The sequence below is a fragment of the Dromiciops gliroides genome, chromosome 1, assembly GCF_019393635.1.
Source record: "Dromiciops gliroides isolate mDroGli1 chromosome 1, mDroGli1.pri, whole genome shotgun sequence".
Classification (NCBI taxonomy): Eukaryota; Metazoa; Chordata; class Mammalia; order Microbiotheria; family Microbiotheriidae; genus Dromiciops; species Dromiciops gliroides.
This window is the reverse complement of record NC_057861.1, coordinates 656411062-656439026: the sequence shown is the minus strand read 5'-3', so window position 1 is coordinate 656439026 and position 27965 is coordinate 656411062. Positions and strand designations below refer to the sequence as shown.

The window sequence follows — 27965 nt, the reverse complement described above, 5'->3', positions numbered from 1 at the left end:
ATATGATACTTAGTATGTCTGACTCTGGGCAAGTTACTTAACTCCTTGCCTCAGCTTCCTCACCCGTAAAATGGGGATAATAATAGCATCTACCTCCCAGAGTGGTGTTGTGAAGATTGAATAAGAATCGTAAAGCATTTAGCACATTGCCTGGCACATAGTAAGTACTATATAAATGTTAGGGATGATGATGATGAAGAAGAAGAGTGGTGGTAGGACAAGAGTTCAAGAGATTCAAAGGAAGAAGTCAGTATATGGTTGAAATAATTCAAGAGTCAGGACTATGGAGGAAGGAAAAGGAGAGCAGAGCATATGTGATAGATTAGGGAGGGGAGGAAGTACGGGGTGGAGTTATTGGGAAGGATGAAGAATAGGTTTAGGAGGAGTGAGTCAGAAGGAAAGGAGAGGTGGGGCAGCTAGGTGGCGCAGTAGATAGAGCACCGGCCCTGGAGTCAGGAGGAGCTGAGTTCAAATCCGGCCTCAGACACTTAACCCTTACTAGCTGTGTGACCCTGGGCAAGTCACTTAACCCCAATTGCCTCACACACACACACACACACACACACACACACACACACACACAAATAAAAAATAAAAAAAAGAAGGAAAGGAAAGGAAATTGTGATCAGGGAGGGGAATTTAAGAGTTCTATATCATGGAAGAACAGTTAAGTGTGAGGGGTAGATCAAGGGTATGTGACTGAGGTGCTGTGAATTAAAAGGTCATGGGAGTTAAGGAGGCTGATGGGAGATTGGTGTTTGAGGGATATCTGTCAGTGTGATTATGTGAGTCTCCATGGAGGAGGGCAATGGCAGGGGTATGAGTGGAAGTCTCTGACACTAAATGGCTTCCTGATGGTTGTAGGCATGATGTTTGAGTGTTCAATGGTCATGGAAGGTTGAGGAGTTGGTACTTTTCTCATGCAGTTTCAGAGAAGTAGAATGGAGTAGATTATATGCATGTGGAAGTGGGTTCAGGTTCCCAGTTTTATTTTCTGTTGGGTGCTTGGTGGTGATAAAGGGCTGAGGTATATAGGTGGTATAGGGCAGAGTAGATGGAGCCTCCGCATGGTTCTGGAATATTGTTTTTTTGTTTTTTTGTTGGTGAGGCAATTAGGTTAAGTGACTTGCCCAGGGTCACACAGCCAGTAAGTGTTAAGTGTCTGAGGTCAGATTTGAACTCAGGCCCTCCTGAATCCAGGGCCAGTGCTCTATCCACTGTGCCACCTAGCTGCTCCTGGAATGTTCTTTAGAAGGGTGGGAATAGTAGTCTCACTCTCTCACGGCAGTTGATAGAGAAGGGAAGAGAAGGTGCTTGTGGAATGTACGTTGGCATTAATAGAGCTCCTCAAATGCCTGGGCCTGGACTTTCTGTGCATCAGGACTTCTGCCATCAGGAACCCATCCAGGACCAGAGCCTTTTCATTTTTTTTTTTTTGGGCAGGGCAGTGAGGGTTAAGTGACTTGCCCAGGGTCACACAGCTAATAAGTGTCAAGTGTCTGAGGTCAGATTTGAACTCAGGCCCTCCTGAATCCAGGGCTGGTGCTTTATCCGCTGCACTATTTAGCTGCCCTTGACCAGAGCCTTTTCACCTTTTACTTTCCTAATTGTAAGCTTCAACATGCAAATTTACATCTTTTTTTTGAATACAGATAGTTTTCAACATTCATTTTTAATAAGATTTTGAGTTCCAAATCTTTCTCCCTCCCTCCCATTCCCCTTCCCCAAGACAGAAAGCAATGTGATATAGGTTATACATGTACAATCATGTTAAACATATTTCCACATTAGTCATGTTGTGAAAGAAGAATACCATGAAAAACAAAAAAAAACCCCAAACAATGTGAAAATAGTATGCTCTGATCTGCGTTCAGATTCCTTAGTTCTTTCTCTGGATGGGCAGAGAGTTTTCTGACATGAGTCTTGTGGAATTGTCTTGGATCATTATATTGCTGAGAAAAGCTAAGTCAATCACAGTTGATCACTGCACAACATGGATGTTACTGTGCACAATGTTCTACTGGTTCTGCTTACTTCACTCAGCATCAGTTCGACATCATTTCAGATACCTGATCTTCTAGTTCATCAGTCTCCTTAACTCCCATGACTTGTTTCTTCCCCTCACCTCAGTTACACACAGTAATGATCATGCCTTTGACCTTATTAAACCTTTAGGAAGGAGGGCAGTGGCTATTGCTCTAGCCACCCAGGGGCAGAGTAAGAGGAGCATGCCTTTGACATTTTCCCATTCAGAAACCTTGTTAGCATATAAGACTAGTTAGGTGTTCAATACATACAGAATCACAACCCATTATAACAAGAAGTAGATAATTTAGAGCTATCAGGTTGTAGATGAGGAAACTGAGACCCAAAAGGGGAAGTGAGTTGTGTTGCTACACACTCACAGCTGAGACCCAAAAGGGGAAGTGAGTTGTGATGCTACACACTCACAGCTGGTTAGTGGCAAAGCTGGGACTAGAATTATTGATCCTCAGGGCAAGGCAATATCCACCTTGCAGTAAAGTAATTGTTCCAACCAGGGTAGTCTGGAAAACTAAGGCAGATGTAGACTTGCTTATTAAAATTTTAAAAATATAGATTTTCAGTACATTTATTTTCTTTCCCTCCCACCTTTTCCTCTTCATTGGGGAAAAAAGGAAAAAAATATGCATTTCTAGTCAAGTAAAACATCTCCATGTTGGCTATATCCAAAAATGTATGTTTCATTTTGCATCTCTGTCGGGAGATATGGGTAGCATGATTTAGTCTTGAACTTCTTTCGGAAAAGATTTCTCTCAGTGTATCTGGCATCCAATCTGGGTTGTGGAGATTGATGACCCTGCAAGAATTTCCACCATCTTATTCACTCCTCACTCCTGTGCCCCAATACACACAAGTACTTACTACTTATGGATAAGTCACTTAATTCTTCTGGGTCTTATGCTCCTGTGATCTAGGTCTTATCATTCCTAAAATCAAACCCAGCCCTCGGGCCTAAAACCATGGGCTCCTTAAACCCAGCAAGGTCAGAAGCCATGACCTTTATCCTCAAAAGAAGGGGTTTGTAAGAGAGAGGAAGAGAAAAGAAAGTTTTATGTATCGGTTGGAAGGGGTCATGTAGCTTGCTCCTTCATATTCTTTTTTCTTCTGGTTCTTGTGATTACTTTCCTTTGTTTACTTAGTATCTTCCTTCTCTTATCCCCCTGGATGAAGAAACTTCTCTGAGGGAGAAGTTTCACCAGTCAAACCAAGTTCCCCGCCCCCCAACAACAACAACCTTTTCCCAGAGATGTATCCACTGGGACATGTACTGAAGTTTAACATTTGAACAGAAGTCATTCTAAATAGTTTAGGGAGTCCTGGGGGTGTTGGTTGGGAGGAGAATCTTTTCTTTGGAATGTTAGAGGAGGCAGATGTTATCAATCATGTGGCATCTCAGAGTTCACTAAAAAATGAGAGTTCTGATTCTATTTAAAATTTCAGCCAAAAGATGAACTATGCAAGTATCAATTGGAAGCACACAGCCCAGAATTCCATAATGCCTGCCCTGGAAATTCACCCACCCCAAAAAATCAGAGAGGTCTTTGTAGTGGCCTATAAACAGAAATGAAAGGGAAAACCCCTACATTTTGGGAAGAAGAAATGCTCAACCTGCCTCACTCTTTGGGATCAAAATCTCCCTCTCCTGTCTACCTATAAAATGAAATTTACCCAGTAGATGATATTGAACTATTTGTTACCCATGTTATTTATGCTAATAAATATTCTTTACAGTTACGAATTAAAACAAAGCCTAAAAAATTTCCACAGACACAAAAATATCAGTCAAATTAACATTTGGCCAAAAGGAAAGAAGAGACATTGAAGCATTTTCAAAACTAAACCTTAAATGATCATAAGGACTATATATAAGGACTGTATATAGTGGAAAGGCCGGTGGATTTGGTGTCTGAAGAGCTATTCTAATATTGGATTATTCATTTACTTGCTGTAACATCTTGGGCAAATCACTTTTTGAATCAATGAGTAATTTAGCATTAATTAAGCACCACTTTGCTGACTAAGGTCCTTATAGTCAAAGCTCTGACTTTTTTAGTAGCAATGTGTGGTTGTGAGAGTTGGACTATAAATAAGGAAATCTACTCTTTCAAATTGTGGTGTTGGAGAAGACTTTTGAAAGCCCTTTGTAAAACAAGGAGATCAAATCAGTAAATACTTGAAGAAATTAATCCAAGCTATTCACTGGAAGGTCAACTGTTGAAACTCAGCTTAAATATTTTGGTCATATAATGAGAAGACTGGACTCATTGGGAAAGACCCAGATGTTGGGAAAGATTGAAGGAAAAGGAAAAGGGGATGGGAGAGGATGAGATAGATGGATAATGTCATGGAAACAATGAACATGAACTTGGATAGACTTCAAGAGACAGCAGGGGATAGAAGAGCCTGGCATGCTTTGGTCCGTGGGGTTACAAAGACAAGAATAAATGACTGAACAACCACAACAAAGACATTAGGTGTTTAGCATTATTCTAGGTGCTGAGAATACAAAGACAAAGAGAGAGTCCCTGCCCTGAGGGAGCTTACCAGAGAAACAACACTCTAGAAGATAAGAGACTAGACCTGTGATTTCACAGATAAAAGGGAACTCTTCAGTGAGGAAACTTTCTCTGTCAAGGAAGTTCAATACATGCTATGCAATTTATGCTATTAGAAAATCACCCAGATCACTGGGAGGTTAGATGACTTACCTAGGATCACACAACCAGTATGTGTCAGCAGTGAGATTTCAATTCAGGTCTTTCAGGATCCATGGCCCATTCTCCATCCTCTGCACTGTACTGACTTAATATACAGGTATAACACTTGACTACTGTGGCCTTCACTGCCTGAAGATCAGGTAGGTTACATATCTCTTCTCCCCCTGGGTTCTTTAATATTCTCAAAGGGACTGGTGGAGTATTTATTGTTTTCTGTAAATGTTTCCAGCTCCCTCCCATGGTGCTCCCCCGAGTATAGGGAGGGTCTCCTGCACCACAGTTTCATTTAGTCACAAACAGTTGATTATCTTTTACAAAGAAATATTTAATTCAAAAGTTTAAAATCACAAATATGCAGACTTACTCCCCAAACATGTGGAAGGCACACTCCTCCCCTTTTGTACCACCTTAGTCTCTGGGGAGGGGAAGAGGATTAAGTTCATGGTTTAGCTCTATTCCTATAGAGTCCCAGTTCCATCTCCAAAACTCCTTTTGGGGTCATGTCTCAGGCATCTTGACTTTTCTGGGCTTCTCTGCACTTCTCTGTCAGGCAGGTTGGCTGCACCAACCCACCTGCAATCCTGGTTTCATGGATGCCATAGTTTGAACTCTCAGGTGTGGCCTGAATCATCTCTTGCACCCAAAACTGAGATGGATGTACAAAACAAAACATAACCAAGTACTCCTAGGTCCATTTCTCTGAGCTATGATAAAAGAGGGAGTAGGGGAAGGAAACCTGTCCTTTCTCACCGGTTCAATTCATGGTGTCCTCACTTGTGATCTTCACCCTCTGTATGAAGGAGGAAAGAAGCCGAAGGAAAGAGCTTGAGGCAGAAAAGTGGCAGAAAAAGATTCTCATTCTCACTAGTTTTAAAGACTTCAACTGTCCTATATATGGAGCCAATCAAAGCAGGCTACCTCCACCCACTTGATATAATATAGAGTACCTCCAACTTAGGAGATCTGGGTGTGCCCAGGTGAGCCCCTATTGGGATACCTTCATTTTGGGAGAACTGGGCATACTGCAAAGACCCTACAAAAGAGATACCAGGTGATTTTGTGGGGAAGGTAAAAGCTGATGGGGTGGGGGGAGAGGGAGGTCAAGAGAGGCTAAATGGAAGAGGTAGCACTTGATCTGGATCTTGAATAGTCTACGAGGTAGAGGTGAGAAGAGAATGAATTCCAGCATGGAGGACAGTGCAAAACCAAAGTGGAGTGCTTGTGTATGAAGAGCAATAAGAAGGCCACTTTATTTCAAAGGTAGAATAAATAAAAGGGGGACTAATATATTCGATGAAACCAGGTTGAAATGTATAATATAAACAAAGAATTTATATTTTATTCTAGAAATAACAGGGAGCAACTGGAATTTATGGAGTAGGGGAGTGACATAGTCTGGCCTGAACTTTAGAAGGAAGATCACTTTGGCAGTTGTGTGGAGGATGATTTGGACTTTGAACAAAGGAGAACAATTAGGAAGTTCTTTTTCTTTGTTTCCTTCAAGATTCAGGTCAAGCACCACTTTTCTTTCTTTTTTTTCTTTCTTTTGTATGTGTAGAGGCAATTGGGGTTAAGTGATTTACACAGGGTCACATAGCTAGTAAGTGTCTGAGATTGAATTTGAACTCAGGTCTTCCTGACTTCAGTGTGGGTGCTCTATCTACTGCACCACTAGCTGCCCCTCATCACTTTTCTGTATGAGGTGTTTCCTGATATTCCCTACTTCCTAGTGCCTATCTTCCCCAAATTATCTTATTTATTTTGTAGGTAATTATATGTGTATATATATATATATATACATATATATATATATACACACACGTTTATTTACAAATTATCTCCTTCAGAAGAATGTAAACTTCATTCAGAAGAATTGAAGGTAGTGACTATTTCCATTTTTTTTCTTTGTATCCTAGCATCTACTATAGTGCCTGGAACATGGTAGATACTCAATAATACTTATTGACTGATTGGTGGCTATGTGAGTGGAAAAAGGTGATGGATGAGAGACAGATTGTGGAAGTAGAAAACACAAAATTTGTCAATTACATATGTGGGGGTGAGAAAGAGTGAGGAGTCAGGGATAAATCCAAATTCTTGAACCTGGACAACTGGTACCCTTGGTAGAAATTGGGAAATATAGAAGAGGTCTAAGTTTTTTGGGTATGATGGACATATTGAGTTTGAGAAAACTATGGGATATATTGTTAGAAATGGAGTTTAGGAGTGAGATTAGGTCTGGGTGTTATCAATTTAGAGATAATAATTAAGCAATTGTGAGCTGATGATAGAGAGGGAAGAGAGTCTAGGACATATTGCAAGGCCAACGGTTTTATTTATTTGTTTATTTATTTATTTGCAGGGCAATGAGGGTTAAATGACTTGCCCAGGGTCACATAGCTAGTAAGGGTCAAGTGTTTGAGGCTGGATTTGAACTCAGGTCCTCCTGAATCCAGGGCCAGTGCTTTATCCACTGTGCCAACTAGCTACCCCCCTAGGACATATTGCAAAGTTTAACAAAGTATAACAGCATTGGTGATAGCCTGTGAAAGGAATGAAGCGAGAAAGGCATTGGAGGTTAGAGTTAGGACAAAGAATTGGTAGGGATGAAGAATAAGTTTAGGAGAGGAGTAAAGCCTAAGGAGAGATCTAATAATAGTAAATTACAACTGGATAAAATAATTTCAGAATTCTTGATCGTGGCAGTAGAATGCCTGTGGAGATAAACTAATCAAAAGGTGTGAACATTTCTTTGCGTGGCTGAGATGGAATGAAGAAGCAGATCACAGGGATTAAACAGATTAGGGGTTATTATTAAGATTAAGGATTAGATTAGAGTGTTTCCTTATTTGTAAAATTGAGGGAATTAATTTAGAAGTCCTTTAAGGTAGCTTCTAGGTACTCTCCTGTGATCTTGGGATTTGGGATTGACAGTAAACTAAGGAAAGGTGGTAGGAACATGACACCCACATGCAGTGCCTTAAAGTGGGGGCAAAAGGGGGAGTGAAACAAAATAGCTCTCTCTCTCTCCACCAGTGATCTCAGAAGGAAAAAAATAAAGGGAAAAGAAGTCAAGGGAATCTCATAATGGTTTTTATTATACCCTTAGAAATCATGGAATTCTGCTTAGGCACTGGAAGGGATAAGATTACCAATCATTCAATTAAATTCAATAACCATTTATTAAGCACCTACTATGTGCCAGGCATTGTGCTAAGTGCTGGGGATACAAATAAGAAAAAGAGAGACAGTCTTTGCCTTCAGAGATCTTACAATCTAATGGGGGCAAAACAATACACAAAAAGAAGCTGAAAAGGGGGGAAGTGGTGGCAGGGACCAGGGGGTAGGGACCAGGAACTACCTTGGGCATGTGAGGTTGAAGCCTAACAGAGCAGCTGATGGAAATTGGAATTACCCAGAAGGTTTTGAGTCCTTTACAAAGAAAGGCTTTGGGAAAAGTTTAATTCTCTACCCTCCTGCCTTTAGCCCTCTAATCATAACAGAGAGGCAACTGAAGGTGAGTTGAGAAGGTATTATCAAAACCTGAGTTGATCTGAGTCAGTCTTGAAATCATATCTCCAGCCCTTTTCCTTCCATAGTAGAGCACTAGTTCATGGATCTTGAAAAGAGCATGTGACCTGGGCAATTACTGATAACCAGAGAATATGGGGTGTATCTGTCACAGAACTGGGCTATAGCTGGGTATTTCCAATCTCTGTGGCCCTGAAACAATGTTCTATGTCTTGTTTGGTGAGTGTTTGCCATCACCTCTAGGATGGTGAATATGTAAGAAAGAACTCTCACTATCCAAAGATTGGCCTGGCTCAGTTTTTGAGGTTGGTGCCCAAGGCAGCTTGGCAGCCTGCTTCTGGGCAGTGGTATAACGCAGTGGTTGGTTGCTTGGCTTGATGGTTAACCCAAACACAAAAAACACCTGGCTTCTGGAAAGGTTATCATCACAGCATGGGATACCATTAGAATAGCACACTACTCTTACTGCTCATAAATCTTAAAAAGCTTGCAATTTACAGCACATGCCACTTGAGGGAAATGGTTGTTATTTTCAGCTATTTCTACCAACCTTTGGATGCTCTCTTAAAAAGGATCTGCCTTTAGCTAGATTGACTTTTAAATTTATGGGTAAGACTAAGAGTTATACTCCATGCTTCCTTTTCATTAGTAAAATTTTGTCATGTGAAATACTGTTTATGAGCAGCAGTTTTGGTGTAGTGGAAAGGGTACTAGAATGAGATTTTTAATCTTAATTTTCACCCTAGTTAGCTATATGCCCTTGAATAATTCACTTCTCTTAGGAGTGAATAGCTTCTGAATTGCAACTCATTGTTGAACCAGATGCTTTCTAAGATCTCTTTCAGTTCTGATACTCCATAATTAGGTGGGACTAAGACACAAATGTCCTGAGAGATCACTCTGGTCCAGTTTGGTCATCTGTGCCTGATTCAAATATGGCTCCTGCTCATCTCTATCTCATAGGATCCCTCCCTTTTTTCCCTTCAAGACATTTTTAAAGCACATCCTTCTCCTTGGTCTTCCAACTACTAATGGCATCCTGATCTATCTTATAATTAACTACCCCCCTATTTACAGTTTTAATAGCTATTTATACTTACACAAGCCCTTGGTGTTCCCTCATTAGACTGTACTTTGCTAGTAGGGATTATTTTACTTTTTTTTCATTAGTGTATCCAGTACCTAGTACAGTGCCTAGAATATGTAGACACTTAATAAATGCTTGTTGATTGATTGATTTGGTAATTATGTTTCTACTAGTTACAAATTAATTCCACAGGTGAGAAAAGTTAATTTCTTTGAAGAAACCTAGCTCATACTGGAAAGGTGAGACTCTACTGCTTTACTAGTGCAGCCCTATAATGAGTTTGACAACAAGTGGGGTAAAATTAAGAGGGAAAAAAAGACCCTGCCAGAAATGACTAGAAGGTCTTCCACCTCTGATCTTTTTTAAATTAAATTTTATTTTCATCAATGGACAGGATTCTATCTTGTTTCCCTCTTGCCTTTCCCTGCATTGAAAAAGAAAGAAAAATGAAACCCATACAACAAATATGCATAGTCAAGCAAAACAAATTCCTGCATTGGCTATATCCCAAAAATATTTGTCTCAGTCTGAACCCTGAGTCCATCACCTTTCCATCATTAGGTAGGTAGCCTAATGTTTTATCATAAATACTCTGGAGAAAGGCAAATTAAAACAACCCCACACCTATCAGAGCAGCAAATATAACAAAAAAGGAAAATATTGGATATTGGAGGGAATATGGGAAAACTGAGGCACTAATCCACTGTTGGTGGAGTTGTGAAAAGATCCAACCATTCTGGAGAGCAGTTTGGAACTAACTATTCCCAAAGGGCTATAGAACTGTGCATACCCTTTGATCCAGCAGGTTTATTTCCCAAAGACATCCCAAAAAAGAGAAAAAGACCTATTTTTACAAAAATATTTCTAGCAGCTCTTTTTGTGGTGGCTAAGAATTGGAAATCAAAGGAATGCCCATCAATTGGGGAATGGCTAAACAAGCTGCGATATATGATGGTGATGGAATATTATTGTGCTATAAGAAATGACAAGCAGGATGATTTCAGAAAGGCCTGGAAAGACTTGTATGAACTGATATATAGTGAAGTGAGCAGAACCAAGAGAACATTGTGTACAAGAGACAGCAATATTGTTTGATGAAGAACTGTGAATCACTTAACTATTCTTTGCAACACAAGGATCCAAGAAAATCCCAAAGGACTAATGCTAAAGCATACTATCCACCTCCAAAGAAAGAACTGATATTGACTGAACATGGACTGAAGTATTTTTCCCTTTTTTTCTTATTTTCTTTTATTCAAGTTTTCTTATATAAAATGACTAATATGGCAATGTTTTACATAATTGCACATGTATAACCTATATCAGATTGCTTACCACCTTTGAGAGGCAGGAAGGGAGGGAGGAAAGGAGGGATAAAATTTGGAACTCAAAACTTTGAATAAAAATGTTTATTATTTTTAAACAAAAGTCCTCTGAAATTGTGGTTAGTCATTGCATTGGTCAGTTTATAAGCCTTTCAAAGTTGTCTTTATAATGTTGTTATTGCATAAGATCTTCTATTTCTGCTCACTTCCTACAAGTCTCCCCAGGTTTCTCTGAAACCATCTCCCTCATCATTTAAAAATATAACATAATAGTATAACATTGCAGTCATATCCATGAATAATATGAGTTCCCCTTGCATTGTGGGTAGGGGGCATCTTGAGGTGGTTTGGAGGGATGGGAATCAGGAAAAGGTTGTGTAGGGTGGGAAGATGGGGTTAGATAAGATTTGTAACCTTGAATATTTGCTTGGGCTTTCTCCTTTGGATTTAGTTTCTGTCTCAGATGCTGCTATTCTGTGGTTTTGCCAGCATGGTAAAGCCAATCAGTTGCTCAGTGAATTTTGTGAGGATAATCAATAAATTTCTTGGTTGTCTTTGGTAGTCTACCCTCCATCTCAGTAGCTGTGGTACTCTTGGCCACGGGACTGGCCAGTTTTAATTCAAAGTAGTGTTAACATGAACAGGATGATTATTTTGCCTGAGCGTCAGTCAGTGGAAGGTTGTGGTCCTTCTGTCACCTTCATGCTCCAGTATGGCTCTCAATCCTTCAAGTGAGGAAGCAGTAGGGAAATTTTAAAAGGGACATGTGACTCTGTCTGTCCTGGGACCCAAAATTATTCCCCACTAGCTAAACTAAAAGATCCAGGATAGGTAAAAACTTCTTTGGTTATTAGAATAGTAGCTAACATTTATATTAATGCTTACTATGGTGCCAAATCCTCACAACAGGTACTGTTATTATCCCCATTTTAAAGATGAGGAAACAGAGGTTAAGTGACTTGCCCAAGGTCACACAACTTTAGAGAAGTGGGTTGCAAAACAAAGTCTTTCTGACTTACCTCTCCTCATGCTTGATGAGCTGAAGGGAGAAGAGAAGCAGAAGAGAGGAGACATGCAATAAGGAAATACATCTGACATCAACCTGAGGCCTTCTCTTTCTGTTGTCTTAGATGTTAAAAAAAAAAAAAGAATAGCCTGGTAATCCTATCAGTGGGAGGGTATGACCCAGGGAAACCCTTTTACTCTTCACTTATTATGTTTACATATTGCTGAAAACCTCACCTGGTTGGGTGAGCTCTAGGAATGTCTTATATCGTTAATCATGTCAAGAAGCTATGGTTTCATTAGTGTATTCCCTCCTATCATGTAGATCACAGCTATCCTACTATACCTCAGTTAGGTGGTTATCATGAATCTCTGTGACCAAAAAAATCAATTCGCTTTCTAGTGACAGGACAGGCCTTTCTCTCCAGACTTAGGAATGTTGCTTATTGGATGAGAGATATATTTGGTTTACCCCTAGGCTTGTATTTGAAGACTTTCCATAGTTGTAGGACCCAATGGAGTTTACACTTCTACACCATATTGAGACATCAGAGTCGGATTTTAATGGAGGATATGGCTACTTATTGGGGGTTGGGAGTGGGAAACACCCTGCTCCTTTTAGCAATTACTTTAAGAAGTGAGATTTCATAAAGGTTTCTATTAGATCATAAAACCATAGATTTACAGCTAGAAGGGACTTTCTGAACTCATGTAATCTAGCCACCCTAATTACACAGAAAAAGAAACTGATGCCCCGACAGCAAAGTGATTTGCCAAAGGTGTTAGTCTAGCTAGTAAATAGCAGAGCTGATATTTGAACCTGGGTTTTCTGACTCTAAATCCTGCACACCCTGCTGCACCCTGAAACAAGAGTGCTTGATTTTAGGGGTCAAATCATTTTTCTTTCCTTTTCTTTTTTTTCTCAAGTCATATGTATTTTCAAGTAGTCAAATGGGTCAATAAATCATTGATTTGAGTGGTCCCTCAATAAATGATCTACATCATATGGATCAAAACTCATCCAATGTATTCTTCTATTCTTATTGCATTCAAGATAGTCATCTCTTTTTTTCTCTGCCAAGGCCTGGTACCTTTGTTTTTCCAGATCCAAAATATAATCTAAAATATTTAAATCTCACCATCTCCTAATGTTACTAAGTTCTAAATCTCTCTCCTTTCATCCCCTCAGGCCAGAGTTAAATCTAATGTTTTTAATGGATATAATTACAGTTTATTAATTTCACTTATTTGAGCATAACAAATGGATGCATTCTTTCCTCCTGCAGTCACTAACATACATATGATGAAAATTACTTAAACCATCAGAACATTACTGGGCCAGAAGAGGATTCTTGGGTAGCTAAACCAAGGTGGAGATGACACTAGTGTGGGAAAGGATTTCTTGGCCACTTTGAAGACCCTTAGTCATCATATCCAATGTCTCTGTAGTCGACTTTCTCCATTACTCCTTTCTGCAGTATGTTCCTTTCCTAAAGACTCCCCCTGCCCCCCCCCCCAATCTATCCTTGTTACATCATAGCAGCATTGGATCTTAGATTTATATCTGGATGCCCTTCGAGGCCATAGGTCAAGTACTCCTCATTTAACAGATGAGAAGACTGAGCTTGGCACAGAGATCTTAAATGCCTTGCCCCAAGATCACACAGCTAGTAGTTGTCTTATATGAGGATTTGACTCAGATCTTCCAGACTCCACACACCAGGACTCTATAGACCACCTGGCTAAATTGTTATAGTCTTCTTCCTTAGCAAGCTTTCTTTAACCTTTGCTTAATTTTTATCTTAGCTTTTGGCCTCCTATACTGGGAAACTTTTGTAACTACATAAATATAGTATATTTAATTAAAACTTAATAGCTGAGCTCTATCTAGCACTTTAGTAATACAAAGGTTTTCCTCATATCATCTCATTTGATCCTCTCTCAAATCCAATATTATTGTCTCCATTTTACAGATGAGGAAATTGAGGCTGAGAAGCTAAGAGACCTTCCCTTGGCCATATAGCTAGTGAGTGGCAGAGTGAATTCAATGTTTCTGATTCCAAATCTAGTGGTGTTTTTTTTTGTTTTTTGTTTTTTGTTTTTTGCGGGGCAGTGAGGGTTAAGTGACTTGCCCAGGGTCACACAGTTAGTGAGTGTCAAGTGTCTGAGGCCAGATTTGAACTCGGGTCCTCCTGAATCCAGGGCCAGTGCTTTATCCACTGCACTACCTAGCTGCCCCCTCTGTGTTCTTTCTGCTACATCATATCTTCAACCATGTCCTTTATTAGGTCATAACTTATAGTGAGTACTTGGGAAGGAGTGGCTGAAAATTGGATTTGAGGCATACAAGGTAGATAGTACAACCACACTAGCAAGTAGGCAGCAGGAACCTTGTACAATGGAAAGAGCCCTAGATTTGGAATAAAAGGACCTAGATAGTTCCAATCCCAATTCTGCTACTACTCATTATCTGTGTTATTTTTATTTTTAAAATTTTTTTCTTTTTTCTTTTTTGGCGAGGCAATTGGGGTTAAGTGACTTGCCCAGGGTCACACAGCTAGTAAATGTTAAGTGTCTGAGGCCGGATTTGAACTCAGGTCCTCCTGACTGCAGGGTCGGTGCTCTATCCTCTGCGCCACCTAGCAGCCCCTATGTTATCTGTGTTATTGTGGCAAGTCTGGATCTCAGTTTGCTCATATGTAAAATTAGGGGGTTAGATTAAATGATCTCTAAAATCCCTTTAACTTTGAATCTATTGCCTTATGAACTAAAGATCTGAGTGACAACTGAGAAAACAGAAACATTTTTGTTTTATGTTGTCTACAGGATATATTTTATATGTCAATGAGAATATGTAGTTATAACTATATATTTACACATATATATGTATATGTGTGTATATACATACACACATGCACATATATATATATAAGCTAATATCTTTGAAAGGGAAGAATTTGAATACTTTGGAATTGTGCTTAATCTGGTATTGTTCAGAGGTATTTTGTTTTTGTTAAAGAGATGAAGCTTTTTTGCTTTGGTAAATTAAAAATGTTTGTATTTCATTGAAGATACTTGCATCTTATACTTCTTGCTTTTCACTTCAGGAGACAAGATTTGGTTAAAACTTCCCTTTACCAAGGACAGAAGGCCTTTTTTTGATAAACAACTTTGGAAAGAGAATAGTACTTAAAGCACAATCGATAAATTTGCTAATTGTTATTTCTTGTTTCAGCAATTACCCTGTTAGAAAGCACATTGGTCCTGGGCTTTAAGACCAGGCTTCAAATCCTGCCTCTTGACATTTGTTGTTGTACAGCGGTTTCGGTCATGGCTGACTCTTCTTGACCCCATTGGGAGTTTTTTGTCAAAGATACAAGAGTGTTTTGCATTTTCTTCTCCAGCTTATTTTACAGATGAGCAAACTGAGGCAAACGGGGTTAAGTAACTCGCCCTGGATCACAGCGCTAGTAAATATCTGAGGCTGGATTTGAATTCAGGTTTTCCGACTCCAGGCCCAGTGCCCTATCCACTGCAAGAGTGAATCTGCTGACTTTTCACAGCCCTTCCTCATTTAAATCCAATTTATTGCAAGTTATGACATCACCTCTTCAATGTCATAGTTCCCTTTGAGAATGAAGGACAAACAACAACCTAATTGTTAACTACTTAAAAGGCAACTTTATGAGAGAACAGAAGTACTAAAGAATTTTATAGTTGTCATGTTTTACCTTTGACAGATAATTCTGAGTTATAATGAATACATTGACTCTGAATCCAATGTACTATACCATAGGCTTATTATGTATTTGAAGCCATCCATGCTTAGGGCACCTGGGTGGCACAGTTTATAGAATGCTGCCCTGGAGTCAGGAGGACTCATCTTTGTGAGTTCAAACCCAGCCTAAGATAGTTAACTAGCTGTGTGACCCTGGGTAGGTCACTCAACCCTGTTTTCCTCAGTTTCCTTATCTGTAAAATGAGCTGAAGAAGGAAATGATGAACCACTGCAGCAGTATCTTTGCCAAGAAAACCCCAAATGGTGTCATGAAGAGTCAGATGTGACTGAAATGAAAGAACAACAAAAATGCCTAGAAAACATATAACAGAGAATATCCCCAGGCTATCTGGGGAATAAACTAATTATATAATTTTGTAGGAAGCTTTATAAGAGAAGATAAATGAATACTAGAGGATTTTTACGGTTGTCAGCATTCTTTACAACCATTTGTTGGGGAATTCTGGATTAGAATGAATGCCTCAACTTTTTTTTTGAATGCCTCAACTCTCAGTCCTATTTTCTAAACCACAGAGTTGTTACATATTTGAGGCCACCCATAGCCAGGAAATGTATAACAGAGAATAGCCCTGTTCTATCTGGGGAGTGAATGATACAATGAGATTGTTTTTCCCCCCTTTCATTTCTTTCCTTTAGGATCCTTTGATATTCCCTCCCTTGAATGTGAAATGGAACAGAGCGGTTACTCTGACTTAGTTGAATGATATGTTTATACAGGGATGTATGATCCAATGCTGCCTTCAAACTCAACCCAATGGCTTCTTAAAATGGAGATCCCACTTCCTCCTCACTTCTCCTCCTTCTAGTGTTGACATTTTTGACAGACAACAGCCTTTCCTCTTGAATTTAAGCTGAAATGCAGTTTTATTTGTGTTCTCCAAATAGGACTATATTATAGAAAGTCTCGGTACTTGGTAGTTGCTCTCAAGGCTACATCAAGGGTATTTTCACTGCTGTATCTAATTACAATGTTGAATTGATGCCAGTGGAAGATACTTGTATACAAAGTAGTGCTGTATGGGTTTTTCTACCCATTTGGGGACCCATTTCCCTCCCTCAAAGATTTATACAGAAAGCCATTTTCCAGATGCTACAAGTCACATAGCTGCCCGTTTTGTATTTTACTGACAATACAGAAGCACCAGACATCGTACTGTAGAAATTGGAGGCATTTTTGATGGTCATAGTATAAGTTTTAAATACTAGCTTGGGGTTGTACACGTTAAATGAAAGTGTCTAATGGCTCTTTCCCCTGTTTGCTCAGCCCCTGGAAAGATTAATTTTCTCTCTGCCTCATCTTTCCTTTTTCCCACCCTCCAATATTTACAAGATTTGGTTTTGGTTTATTGACAAGTGTGTGTGTAAATTCGTGCAAGACAGATTACAGTGGAGCATGTTAACTTTGCTAGTCAAGCATGGTTTAGGGGAATGCTGCTCCAGATTTTGTCCAGGAAATACATTTTATTGGTGTTTGGTCCTAATGTTTTCCTGTCCGGAAACCTTCCCCTTTGGCTGAGCTGCTGTGGAATGTGCTGTCAAGGGGAATCTGCTTTCCCCCGGCCCAGTTGGATGTATGTGCTCCTGTTGATATATGCTCGACAGCAAGGTAGAATTAGTGTGTGTTTGTGTGTGCACATGTGCATGCATTTTTGTATTTTTTTTAAAAGTTTTAATGTAACAGGAAGGGGATTTGATGGCCACCACTTGAGCCAGGCCAGGTATGTTTGGGTGCTGGTGGGTCACATATCCCTGTCCTCTCAGGTTGCCAGGATAATCACTGAATTGTTAATCTTAATTTATTCTTCTAAATTTTGTGATGGTTTTTCGTGAAGGGGGTGGGGAAGTTGACATTGTTTAGATGAGAATTGCACATATTTTCCTCTCCACTGACCTCCCTGAAATAACACTTGATTTAGAATCAGAAGACCTGGCTTCAGATAGAAGTTGGTTCTGCTAAGTCAAAACTTCTCTGTGCTTCACTTTCCCTATCTCCAAAATGAAAAATTTGTACTAGATAATCTTTTATATTCCTTCCAGCTCTAAGTCTTAGGCTTTTATGATCCCCTGTGCCCTAAAATGTGGATATTGCTTGAGACTTACAGCTACAGAAATGAAGGCTTAGTTCCTTGATTTATTGCATCACTAATTTCACCCTGATTTTGAAAAAGAAAAAAAAAAAGAAGAAATGTCAACTTGCTGAGTACATATGGAACTTGCTGAGTATATATGGATTCCAGAAACACCCGTGCCATTTCCTCTCTCTGGAATGAACTATTCCTCTTCTTCACCTATCCACCTGTCTGTCCTTCAAGATGCAGCTTCAGTCCTACCTCTTCCATATAGTCCTACTCAACAACTCTCAATGCTCTCTGGCTGCTCTGACTCACCTTGAGCTCTCGCTTTTCAGAGTTCCTATAGCACTTATTTCCTCTACTTTCATTTGGGGTCTTGGTTGTATACTGGGTTGCATAACATCTTCCATGAATTCACTATCCCAACTCCCCACTCTCACTGACAGGATGGGTCCCCAGAGAATGGTTAGCTATTTCTCCCTTCAGGATTCTAGGGGTAACCAACAAGAGCTTGTATCTTCTGAAACTGATGCTTTCCATTAACCAGTTGACATCAATTACCTTTTCTAAAGGGATATTTATTGAGAAGACATTGCAAGGACAGAAGTACAAAAATATCCCCCCACCCCAAGACAGGGGAGCAAACTCTTCCTGGGAAGAGTGAGCTCAAACTTGAAGCACAAAGTTACTGAGGTACATGTAGGGAGTATGTTGAGGTGAGAGAGATATCTTAGGTCTTCTGGCCCTGAGAAACCTTTTCTACTTTCTCAGAGTCTCCATCATTGTGGCAGTAGCTAAATTTAGTGAGGAGTCAGTCCTGAGGAGTGATCTGCTTAACCCAGTCCTGTAATGACTAGTCTGGCAGAGCAGGTTATTCCTCAGGTCTGGCTCTTCACCACATTCAGATATTGTTGCTACTGGCTCCAGTGATCTCTGCTACTGACTTTGGTTACTAAAGGAAACTCTGATGTCTCTTCTGACTTTTAGAAGTTCATTGAATCATAGCCTGGTGGCTTCTCTCTCCAGATACTCTTTTATTTATGAGAAAGCTCTTCATGACTATAGTTCCTAAGTTATTCGTGACCAAAAGCCTCACCAAATTGCTACATATTGGACTGAAACCAAGTACTATATAAATATGAAGTGCTAGGCTCTCACATATTACATTTGTTTCTGTTTCTTTCTACATGCTACATACATGGAGAAACCATGTATATCAACAATTGTTTTAAATTGGAAAAACAAGTCTTCCCAATTAAATTTTGAATTTCTTACAGGCAAGTTTTATATCCTTATAATTCTTTGGTACTTCTAAAGTGACTAGCATAATCCTATACACACAGTAAGCATCCTTGTAAAACATTAGCCTGTTAAGGGCAGAAAATGTTAATTTTTAAAAATCCCCTATTTCTAGCACAGTACACATAGTAGGCACTTAAAATGCATGTTAAATTGAATCGAATAAATAACTGTTGAATTTTACATAGGAGAAAGCACTGACTAAGCCTTAGCTTTAAGCCAACTATTAAAGTAACATGTTGATTTTATTTATAGGAGAGATTATGGCCCTCACAGAGTATTACCAGTGAAGTTAAAGCCACCTGAACAGTTCATTCCAAATGAAGAGAACATGGATTTGGTCACAACATATAAACAGGATTACAATCCCTTCCCTGTCTGTCGAGTAGATCCTGTCAGACCACGTGAAAACAGGCATCCATGTAAAGACAAGATGGAATCTCTGGCCACATATAAAGGTATGATCATGCCCTCATTGTTTTCTTTCTTTTTTCTTTTCTTTTCTTTCTTTTTTTTTTTTTGGTGAGGCAATTGGGATTAAGTGACTTTCCTAGGGCCAAACAGCTAGTAAGTGTTAAGTGCCTGAGGCTGGATTTGAACTCAGGTCCTCCTGACTCCATGGCCAGTGTGCCACCTAGCTGCCCACCCCCATTGTTTTCTTTGGGGAGTTCTCTCACCAGGCCATCCTACTTAGGTCAGAAAAAAATTATTGACATACTTGGCTGCTCTGTAGAGGCAGTAGTGTGAACAGTGAGTGAGGAAGACCTGGGTTCAATCCTGCTTTTGACAAATATTGGTTGTGTGACACTTGGCAAGTCAGTAAGGACTTGCAGAGAAGTCATTGTTCTGTGTTGATAGGGATTTCCGTATAAGGAGTTTCTTATATCAAAAAAATACATATCCAGACAGCCCCCCAAAAAGATTGTCTTTAATTTGCTTCATCTTCAAGATATTTCAGCTTCAAGTTAACATTAGTTATAACTTATTATCTACCCAGCATAATGACTTCTAATGATGTCAGATCTTTAGAATTGTTACCTTTATTGGGTTTAAGTTTGGAGCAGACAAGCATGCTGTGGCAATAACATACTCTAAATACTGAGCACCCATGAACAGGGTATATTAATCATTATTAAACAAATCTTATAGCCATGTTACCTTGATAATATATGTAATGATGTGAATAATCATTTTTGTGTTACATAAGGAAATGGGCACAAATGATAAGCAGTTCAGTAATGTCTATGATTAGTAGTTTAAAAAAATAAGCAAACTAAGCCTGGTGGAGTGTGGGGAGTGGGATGGAATCGAGTCCTGTGTCATCACAGCTTGTGTGACTATTCATACCTCAACACTGGGAGCAGAAATATTCCTTGGATTTAGAAGCAATGTGATAGAATGAATAGAGTACTGGACTTGAAATCAGGAACATCTGGATTTGAGCCCCACCCCACTTCATATATTTACTAGCTTTGTGATCCTGGGAAACTCTTTTTAATCTTCCTGGGACCAGTTCATCTCATCTGTAAAATGAAGAGTCTAACTCAATGACCTCTAAGATCCCTTCCCTTTCTCTGCCTGTTATCCTTTTTGGTTCCTATCACTCAAAGCAGACTAAATTAAAAAAGGAAATGTGGATCTGTCTGGAGTCTCATCTCATGTTCTCTGCCTCACAGATATTATCTGTCAAGGCTCAACCTCTAGCACTAGTAGCATCAAAGGTCCAAATTCAAATTCTTGCCGTTCTTCGTCTCTAGCAATGTGGTCTTGGGAAAGTCACTTTCTAAGTCCTTTTGCACTTTAGTTTCTTGGGGGGTTAGCTTAGATGCTCTATAAAGTCCCTTGCATCCATAAATCATATGATCCAATGATCTTCCCTATGCAGCTGTTAGGTCCCTAAAGTTTAGCTCCTTGTTTGTTAAGGAAAATTTATAAAAATCTTATTTATTTTGTTATTTCTTAATGCACTAACTAGAAGAGCATGCAAATTCCTTTTTTTAAAAAATGGGAATGGGTTAAGTGACTCCCCAGGGTTACACAGCTAGTAAGTGTCTGAAGCTGGATTTGAACTCAGATCCTCCTGACTCCAAGGAACAATACTCTTATCTACTATGTCACCCTAACTGCCCTTAAAATCTTTTTAAAAATGCATATTGGGGCAGCTAGGTGGCACAGTGGATAGAGCACTGGTCCTGGAGTCAGGAGTACCTGAGTTCAAATCCGGCCTCAGACACTTGACACTTACTAGCCGTGTGACCCTGGGCAAGTCACTTAATCCCAATTGCCTCACCAAAAAAAAAGAAAAAAGAAAAATGCATATTAACAGTTTCCAAAAACCCCACAATATATCAAGATACTTTCAAAGCAGATACACAAATAGCTGAGAGAGCAAAGCTCTATTTCAGATAATCTGTGTGAAAAAGTTGTTATGGGATCCCTAACTTGGAAAATTTGCAAGGGGGTAGAGGGGTGATCTTTAAAAAATGATCCATAGCTGTATAACTTAGCCATATATTACTTTCTCTCCCCTTCTACCTCCCTCCCACCTTGGAGAGTTTTCTTTTTGGCCCTTTTCTTTTAGTTTTGTCTAAAGTCTAGCTTAGCTTGTTTGTGAAGAATGTGATAACACTCTAAACAATACCCTTGCATATATGAGCCAGTTAGCTTAGCACAGAAACTCCACACCATGATCTTCTTCCTAGCCTTTGCCCCCTAGAGGTTCAGGTGAGAGAGGATGGATAAAATCAAAGTAGTCCCCAAGGCTACTGAGCACAGAAGGCTATAGTTTAGGCACTGGGAAAGTGTTCAGGTTGACATTCAAGGGTTAGTTTTCCTCTCCTTTATGTGAGAGCTCACATGTGGTTAGAACTATAACAGAAATTTTAGAAGGTGTTCAGGGACCATTCTTACCTTATCTTATTATTTTATCACTAGGTCAGGTGACTTTTTTTTTCTGTTACAATTCATTTGCTGCATTAGTAATTTCCCTTGCAACTTCACTATTTTATGGCACAACTTCTTCCTCCTTCCAAATGGGGATTAAAAAAAAGCAGGGGAGGGAGAAAGACAAAGATCATTAAAAGCCTCATTTCTTATAGGCAATATGTACGGAAGTTCTGCCTACATATTCACTCCCCTTACATTTACTCCATAGGAACCATATGTAAATCTTTCCCTTTATCACTGTTAGGGTCAGCACCTCTCCTACAGCACAGGAACGCCAGTAAAATATTCTGGAACAGCATTTGGTTGTAATTTGTGGTATTTCCAAAACAATGTGCAATTGGAAGGATGTAGAGTATAATTATTCAGTGCCCTAGGTGCCCTGCATTGAGCTTTTTGTTCAGTCATTTTTCAGTAGTGTCCAACACTTCATGATCCTCTTTTGGGGCGTTTTCTTGGGAAAGATACTGGATGGGTTTGCAGTTTTCTTCTCTGGCTCATTTTGCAGATGAAGAAACTGAGCCAAACAAAGTTAAGTGACTTGCCCAGGGTCACACAGCTAGTAAGTGTTTGAGACAAGATTTGAACTCAGGTTTTCCCTGAGGCCCAGTGCTCTATCCATTGTCCTACCTAGTTGCCCTTCCATTGAGCTACATTATTTTCAAAAAGTCTATAGTGTAGAAAACAAAGTTCCTGTTCTGTGCTACACCTTTGCTACCCACTTTGGAAAGGATATTTTTTTCCTGAATACCTGTTCAGTGCCCTCATTTTGTACCTTTTCAGTGCCCTGGCTTTACTAAACTCTTTTTGGTGAATTGTTTATACTGCAAAATTGTGTAGACTTTCAGGATCTCAATGCCAGGGTCCATCACAAATGTTTTGCATATGAAATGGTGAGCAGGAGAACAGTATAAGAAGTAGCTCAGAGTTTGGGAGCTTGCCTTCTTAACACACCATCTGTCACGTGGGGAGGTCTGTAAAGTTCCCCATCTCCTTCCTGTTACATCTAGCAAGCATGTAGGGATCCACAAGCACAGCACCCCATTTGACTGTCATCTTAGTTGACTGTGTTGAAGTCTGCCTATGGAACATGTGGTTTGGATTCCAGAGAAGGTCTCCTCTCAATTCACCCTAATGCTTTCAAGATGCTGATGTAACCATTAATTTCTCTGGGAAAAGGATTAGGCTTTCAATTAAAATGTAGCCTATTTTGAATACATGGTAGTCTCGTTGGCCTAAAATAAACTTACAGTGTGTCAAGGGGGACTGCACACGTGCAGCTGGATAAAACTGAAGTTCCCATCCCAGGCCTTTTTCTCTCTTCTTAAGTAAGGCAGTAAGCTCAATAAATTCCCAATACAGTCACATACAGTGATGTCAGAACCTTGGAGTTTCAGGGAGTTCACTGGGGTTCAGATGAGTTATTTCAAACCTGATAATTTATGAGAAGTTTATCTGAAATTCTGACACCTTATATGGTCCTCTGGCTCTCTATAGCTATGTACTCATTCAGGAACCTTAGGGGACTGATCCACCATCTTTCTCTCCTCCACATTTCCTTACAGGCTATCTGTGTTCAGTATTTCCAAACATATTTCCTCCTTTTGGGGCTCTTTTATTAGAAAGTCTGTGTGAGGGCCTAGGAAAAAAAATCTTCCCAACATAGCTATTTGAACTCTTTTTTGTATGTTAGGAAACTTCACTAGTAGGATGTCTTAAAATATGACCCTGGGTAAGTCGTCAAACCTTCCTTTGCCTGAGTTTCCTTATCTGTACAATGGTATTACCTAGATGGTACAGAAGGCCCCTTCAGCTCTCACAATCTATAATTCTATGATTTTTCACACTTTGGACTTTCAGGAATCTTATAACCTTCTGATTTACAACTTAGTGGGAGTCCCTGGAGACTTTGCTCTAAGGGAAGGGTGTAGGTGGGGGTCTTTTATCACACACAGTATGCTAGTGATGAAGTTAAGTTGTTATTTTGCTTCTTCTGAAGTCCTATTTCTTGGTCACCTTGAGAACTGTATATGCTTCTAGGAGGAATTCCTGCTGGCCTAGGACCTTGCAAATAGAGGGAGGGACCTCAGTGAATGTCTTTTGGATGACTGGCTGAGTTAGTCAGTGACATTTTGCATATAAAGTCTGCACAGCTCAGGGCTCTGATTGTCTTCTCTGGAGACAATCAGATGTGGCATCAGAAGAATTGAGGTCTCTTCCTATCTTGTCTAGTATATAGACAAGTCGCATAGACTATACCCAGCTTCTTAAATGTGTCTGAGCTTCAGTTTCTTCTTTGTAAAGTGGGGGTGATCATCTCTGTATTCTCTTACAATGATGTTGTGGGGATTAAACAAGGTGTTGGTAAAAATGCTTCATAAACTGTAAAATACTATACAGATGTCAGCTGTTATTTTTTATTATGGCAGAGATAGGAGACTCTCATGTCAGAGTTTCTTCCCTAGAGGCCTCATGTCTAGCTCTCCCAGCCTTCTCCAGGAAGGTCATTTCCATTTCCTTGGAAGAGGTGTGGTAATTTTCTTCTTGTCTTTATTCTCTGAAATGTGGTGGTGGTATTTACTTGCCACCCAACCAAATAACATTTACTTCTTTTTTTTTTTTTTTAAGTGAGGCAACTGGGGTTAAGTGACTTGCCCAGAGTCACACAGCTAGTAAGTGTTAAATGTCTGAGGCTGGACCTGAACTCAGGTACTCCTGACTCCAGGGCCGGTACTCTATCCACTGCGCCACCTAGCTGCCCCACATTTACTTCTTTTTTTTTTTTTTTTTTTAGTGAGGCAATTGGGGTTAAGTGACTTGCCCAGGGTCACACAGCTAGTAAGCGTTATGTGTCTGAGTCTGGATTTGAACTCAGGTACTCCCGACTCCAGGGCCAGTGCTCTATCCACTGCGCCACCCAGCTGCCCCCCCACATTTACTTCTAATGGCAACATATTTATTCAGTATTTTACCTTTTTAGTCATTTGCCTTTTAGAAAAATAGCTTATAATGTCACCAGGTTTAGACTGTAAGCTCTTTGAGGTCAGGAACTCTATAATCCTTAGGTGGTACAATGTATAAGAGCTTTAGGCCTAGAGTTGAGAAGACCCAAGTTCAAATCCATCCTCAGACACTCACTAGCTGTGTGACCCTGGGCAACTCACTAAACTTCTGCCTGCCTCAGTTTCCACAGCTGTAAAATGCCAGCCAGGATTGTTGTGAGAATCAGATAAGAATATATTTATTTATTTATTTATTTAGGGTGGGGCAATGGGGGTTAAGTGACTTGCCCAGGGTCACACAGCTAGTAAGTGTTAAGTGTCTGAGGCTGGATTTGAACTCAGGTACTCCTGAATCCAGGGCCAGCACTTTAACCACTGCGCCATCTAGCTGCCCCAAGAATATATTTATAAAGTACTTAGTTCAGTACCAGGCACCTGACAGGCACTGAATAGATGTTCTTTCGCTTCCCTTCTTCCCCTTCTCTTCTCCACATGTATAGCAAAGCACATGCGATATTGGGACACTTAATGAATTCTTGGGAGATTGATGATCTAATGATGAAATTCACAACTGTAATTTACTTAAAATGTATAAATGATTATATTGGAAAATATTTCTGTTGCCTACCTAAGCCATAATTCAATAATAATGTTAGATAGGAGGTAGATAATGCTTTGCAATTTACGAGCACATTAGTTCATGTAATCTTAACAAAATAAGGTATGTGAGGCAAAGGTATATGTCATTTACCCTCATTTTACAGATGTGGAAACTGAGGCCTTGGTTAATTTTATAAATGTGGAAACTGAGGCACTGCTATGATCATGTCATTCCTCTACTCAAAAAAACCTTAAGTGGTTCCCCAGTACATCTTGAATAAAGTAGACATTCCTGCTCCTAGAATTTAAGGCCCTCTATAATCTATCCAGCCTTATCTTAAAGGCTCAACTAATATCCCATATACTTTTTTCCCCAAGGAAGCCTTCTCTGCCCCTAACCCTTCCCCTGTGTAAAAATGAGCTTTCCCTCCTCATTTTGTTTCTCATTTTGCCTGGACCTATTCTTTGTCTGGCACAGTGCCTTACATATAAAGGCCCTTAATAATTGATGGTTAAATTTAACTGAATTGTCTAACTCAACTTTTGTGTCATAAATGTTTGGCACTTGCTGTTCCCTGCCCCCATTAGACTATAATATGTGATTCTTGAGATCCGGGGACCGGGTCATAGCTATCCTGGTATGAAACCTAATGACTTGTGCATGGTCAACACTAATGAAGCAGCTTGCCTGAGACCACACAGAGCTAGGATGAAGCTGAAGTAAGATAGGAACGAAGTCTTTTGACTATAAATCTATTGTCCATTCCAGTTCACCATGCTGCTTTTTTTCAAGACTGTTTTTATCATCAGGTTACTATTGTTGTTTTTATTGTTATCTTCTAGATGCAAGGGGTGTACAGTGGTGTGAGAAATAAAGTTGTCCATTGTTTAGTAATGTCATCTATTTGAAACATGAAGTCCTTAATTCAACTAGCAGCTAGGTAATTCTTGTATTTTATGAAACAAAATTCTATTTAGTAATAGATTACTAATTTTCAGTAATCCATATGTATACGCACATATATATGGTGCATGCCAGAAGATATGACCTATATTGATTTGTTTTCATTTCAGCTGATTATTTGCCTTGGAACCAACCAAAACGGGAGCCTATAAAACCAGATCAAGCCTATCGCCCGGCAGCAACAAAGTTTGATTATAGAACCACTCACCAGGATGATTTTCCCTTCAAGGGCCTAGTGACCACAGTGAGTTGCAAGCCCAATTATCAGCAAAAGATGTGCAACCTACCCCTGGAAGACTTGACTAACTATAGGCTGAATTATGTGGCACATCCGCTTGAGAAACGAATTCCAGTGGAAGTTAGCAAGTTCAAGCCCTGTGATATCCCCTTTGATGGCCTCACTACTCACAAGGAGGCCTTTAGGGGATTGGTTGGGGAGCCTGCCAAGTCCCTGAAACCTAACCCCAAGATTAACAATTGTGAGGGCCCCTTCTCCAATACAACTGAGTTTCGGGAAAAGTACCAGGTGTGGCCAATACCACAAATGTTCTCTCGGCCCCCTGCTGTTTATGTCCCCCCAGATGAGAAGATGGATTTCATGACAACAGTGCAGGCTCACTACACATATCAGAAAGGGGGCCCTGCCCAGTGTTGCCGTCCTGTGATACAACCTAAGAAATCAGGGCGCTTCGAAAGCTCTACTACCAACAGAGATGACTTCAAGCAGTGGCCCACGGCCAAGCAAGAGCCCATCAAGCCCATTGCTCAATTCAATTTGCCCAAGGATCCCATGGACTGCCTCACGACAACCAAGACCTACTTTGTGCCTCATCCACCAATTATCACAAAGAGTTGTAAACCTTTTATTCCTCCTGCTCGGTGTCAGGCTCCTCTGATAGGCGAAACAACCTATAACGTCAGCTATACTCCTAAGGAACCAGTGAAATGCCTCGCTTCATTTCCTGAGCCACCAGGCTACACCTTTGATGAAGTGGACGCATTTGGCCACAGAGTATACCGCCCTGTGTCCCACTTGGACCAACTTGGCTCAAGGAAGAACAGTTGCCTTTCTGCAAATAGACCAGATGGTCCCAACCAAAGAGAGCTAGCAGTGACAGCTTGATTCTTTTTCCTTTTTGAAAATTTTCTCACAAAATTTCTAAAATTCACAGTACTTATTACACAGTCTGTTGAGATTTATTCCTCAAAAAACTTTGACCTTCTCGATCATTCCCAGGGGTTAGTTCCTGCTGGAAAATCTGAATAAATGAGATTCAGTTCACTATAGGAAAATGACAGTTAATCACTGATGATTGACTAATTTCCTCTCTTGACCCTCTCTCCCACCAACCCCATACTTCCCAAACTCTGTGCTTCCTTATGTTTCTTAAAGGTGGAGTGGGTTCTCTCAGAAGCTAATTTCTTACATTTGGATCTATTATGGTGATTCAGTTATTGTATTAATGATGAAATTAGACTTGAATCCTGACAAGGTTGATGAATAAAACATATTTTGGGGAATTGGCTTTTTTAAGTGATGTATCTCTTCACACATATATTATACAGGTAGTAGAATAT

At 39.8% G+C, this 27965-nt stretch overlaps 1 protein-coding gene across 1 annotated transcript in view; it reads left to right on the top strand.

The window, feature by feature from the left end:
* The window catches only part of SAXO1 (stabilizer of axonemal microtubules 1), a 40337-nt gene extending 12827 nt beyond the window's left edge, over nucleotides 1–27510 (top strand). Inside the window, exons 4-5 of the mRNA XM_044000591.1 lie at nucleotides 19134–19336; nucleotides 26498–27510. Coding sequence (XP_043856526.1) covers nucleotides 19134–19336; nucleotides 26498–27510 — 1216 coding nt within the window. The remainder of the gene's footprint in view (nucleotides 1–19133; nucleotides 19337–26497) is intronic.
* Nucleotides 27511–27965: the final 455 nt, after the last annotated feature.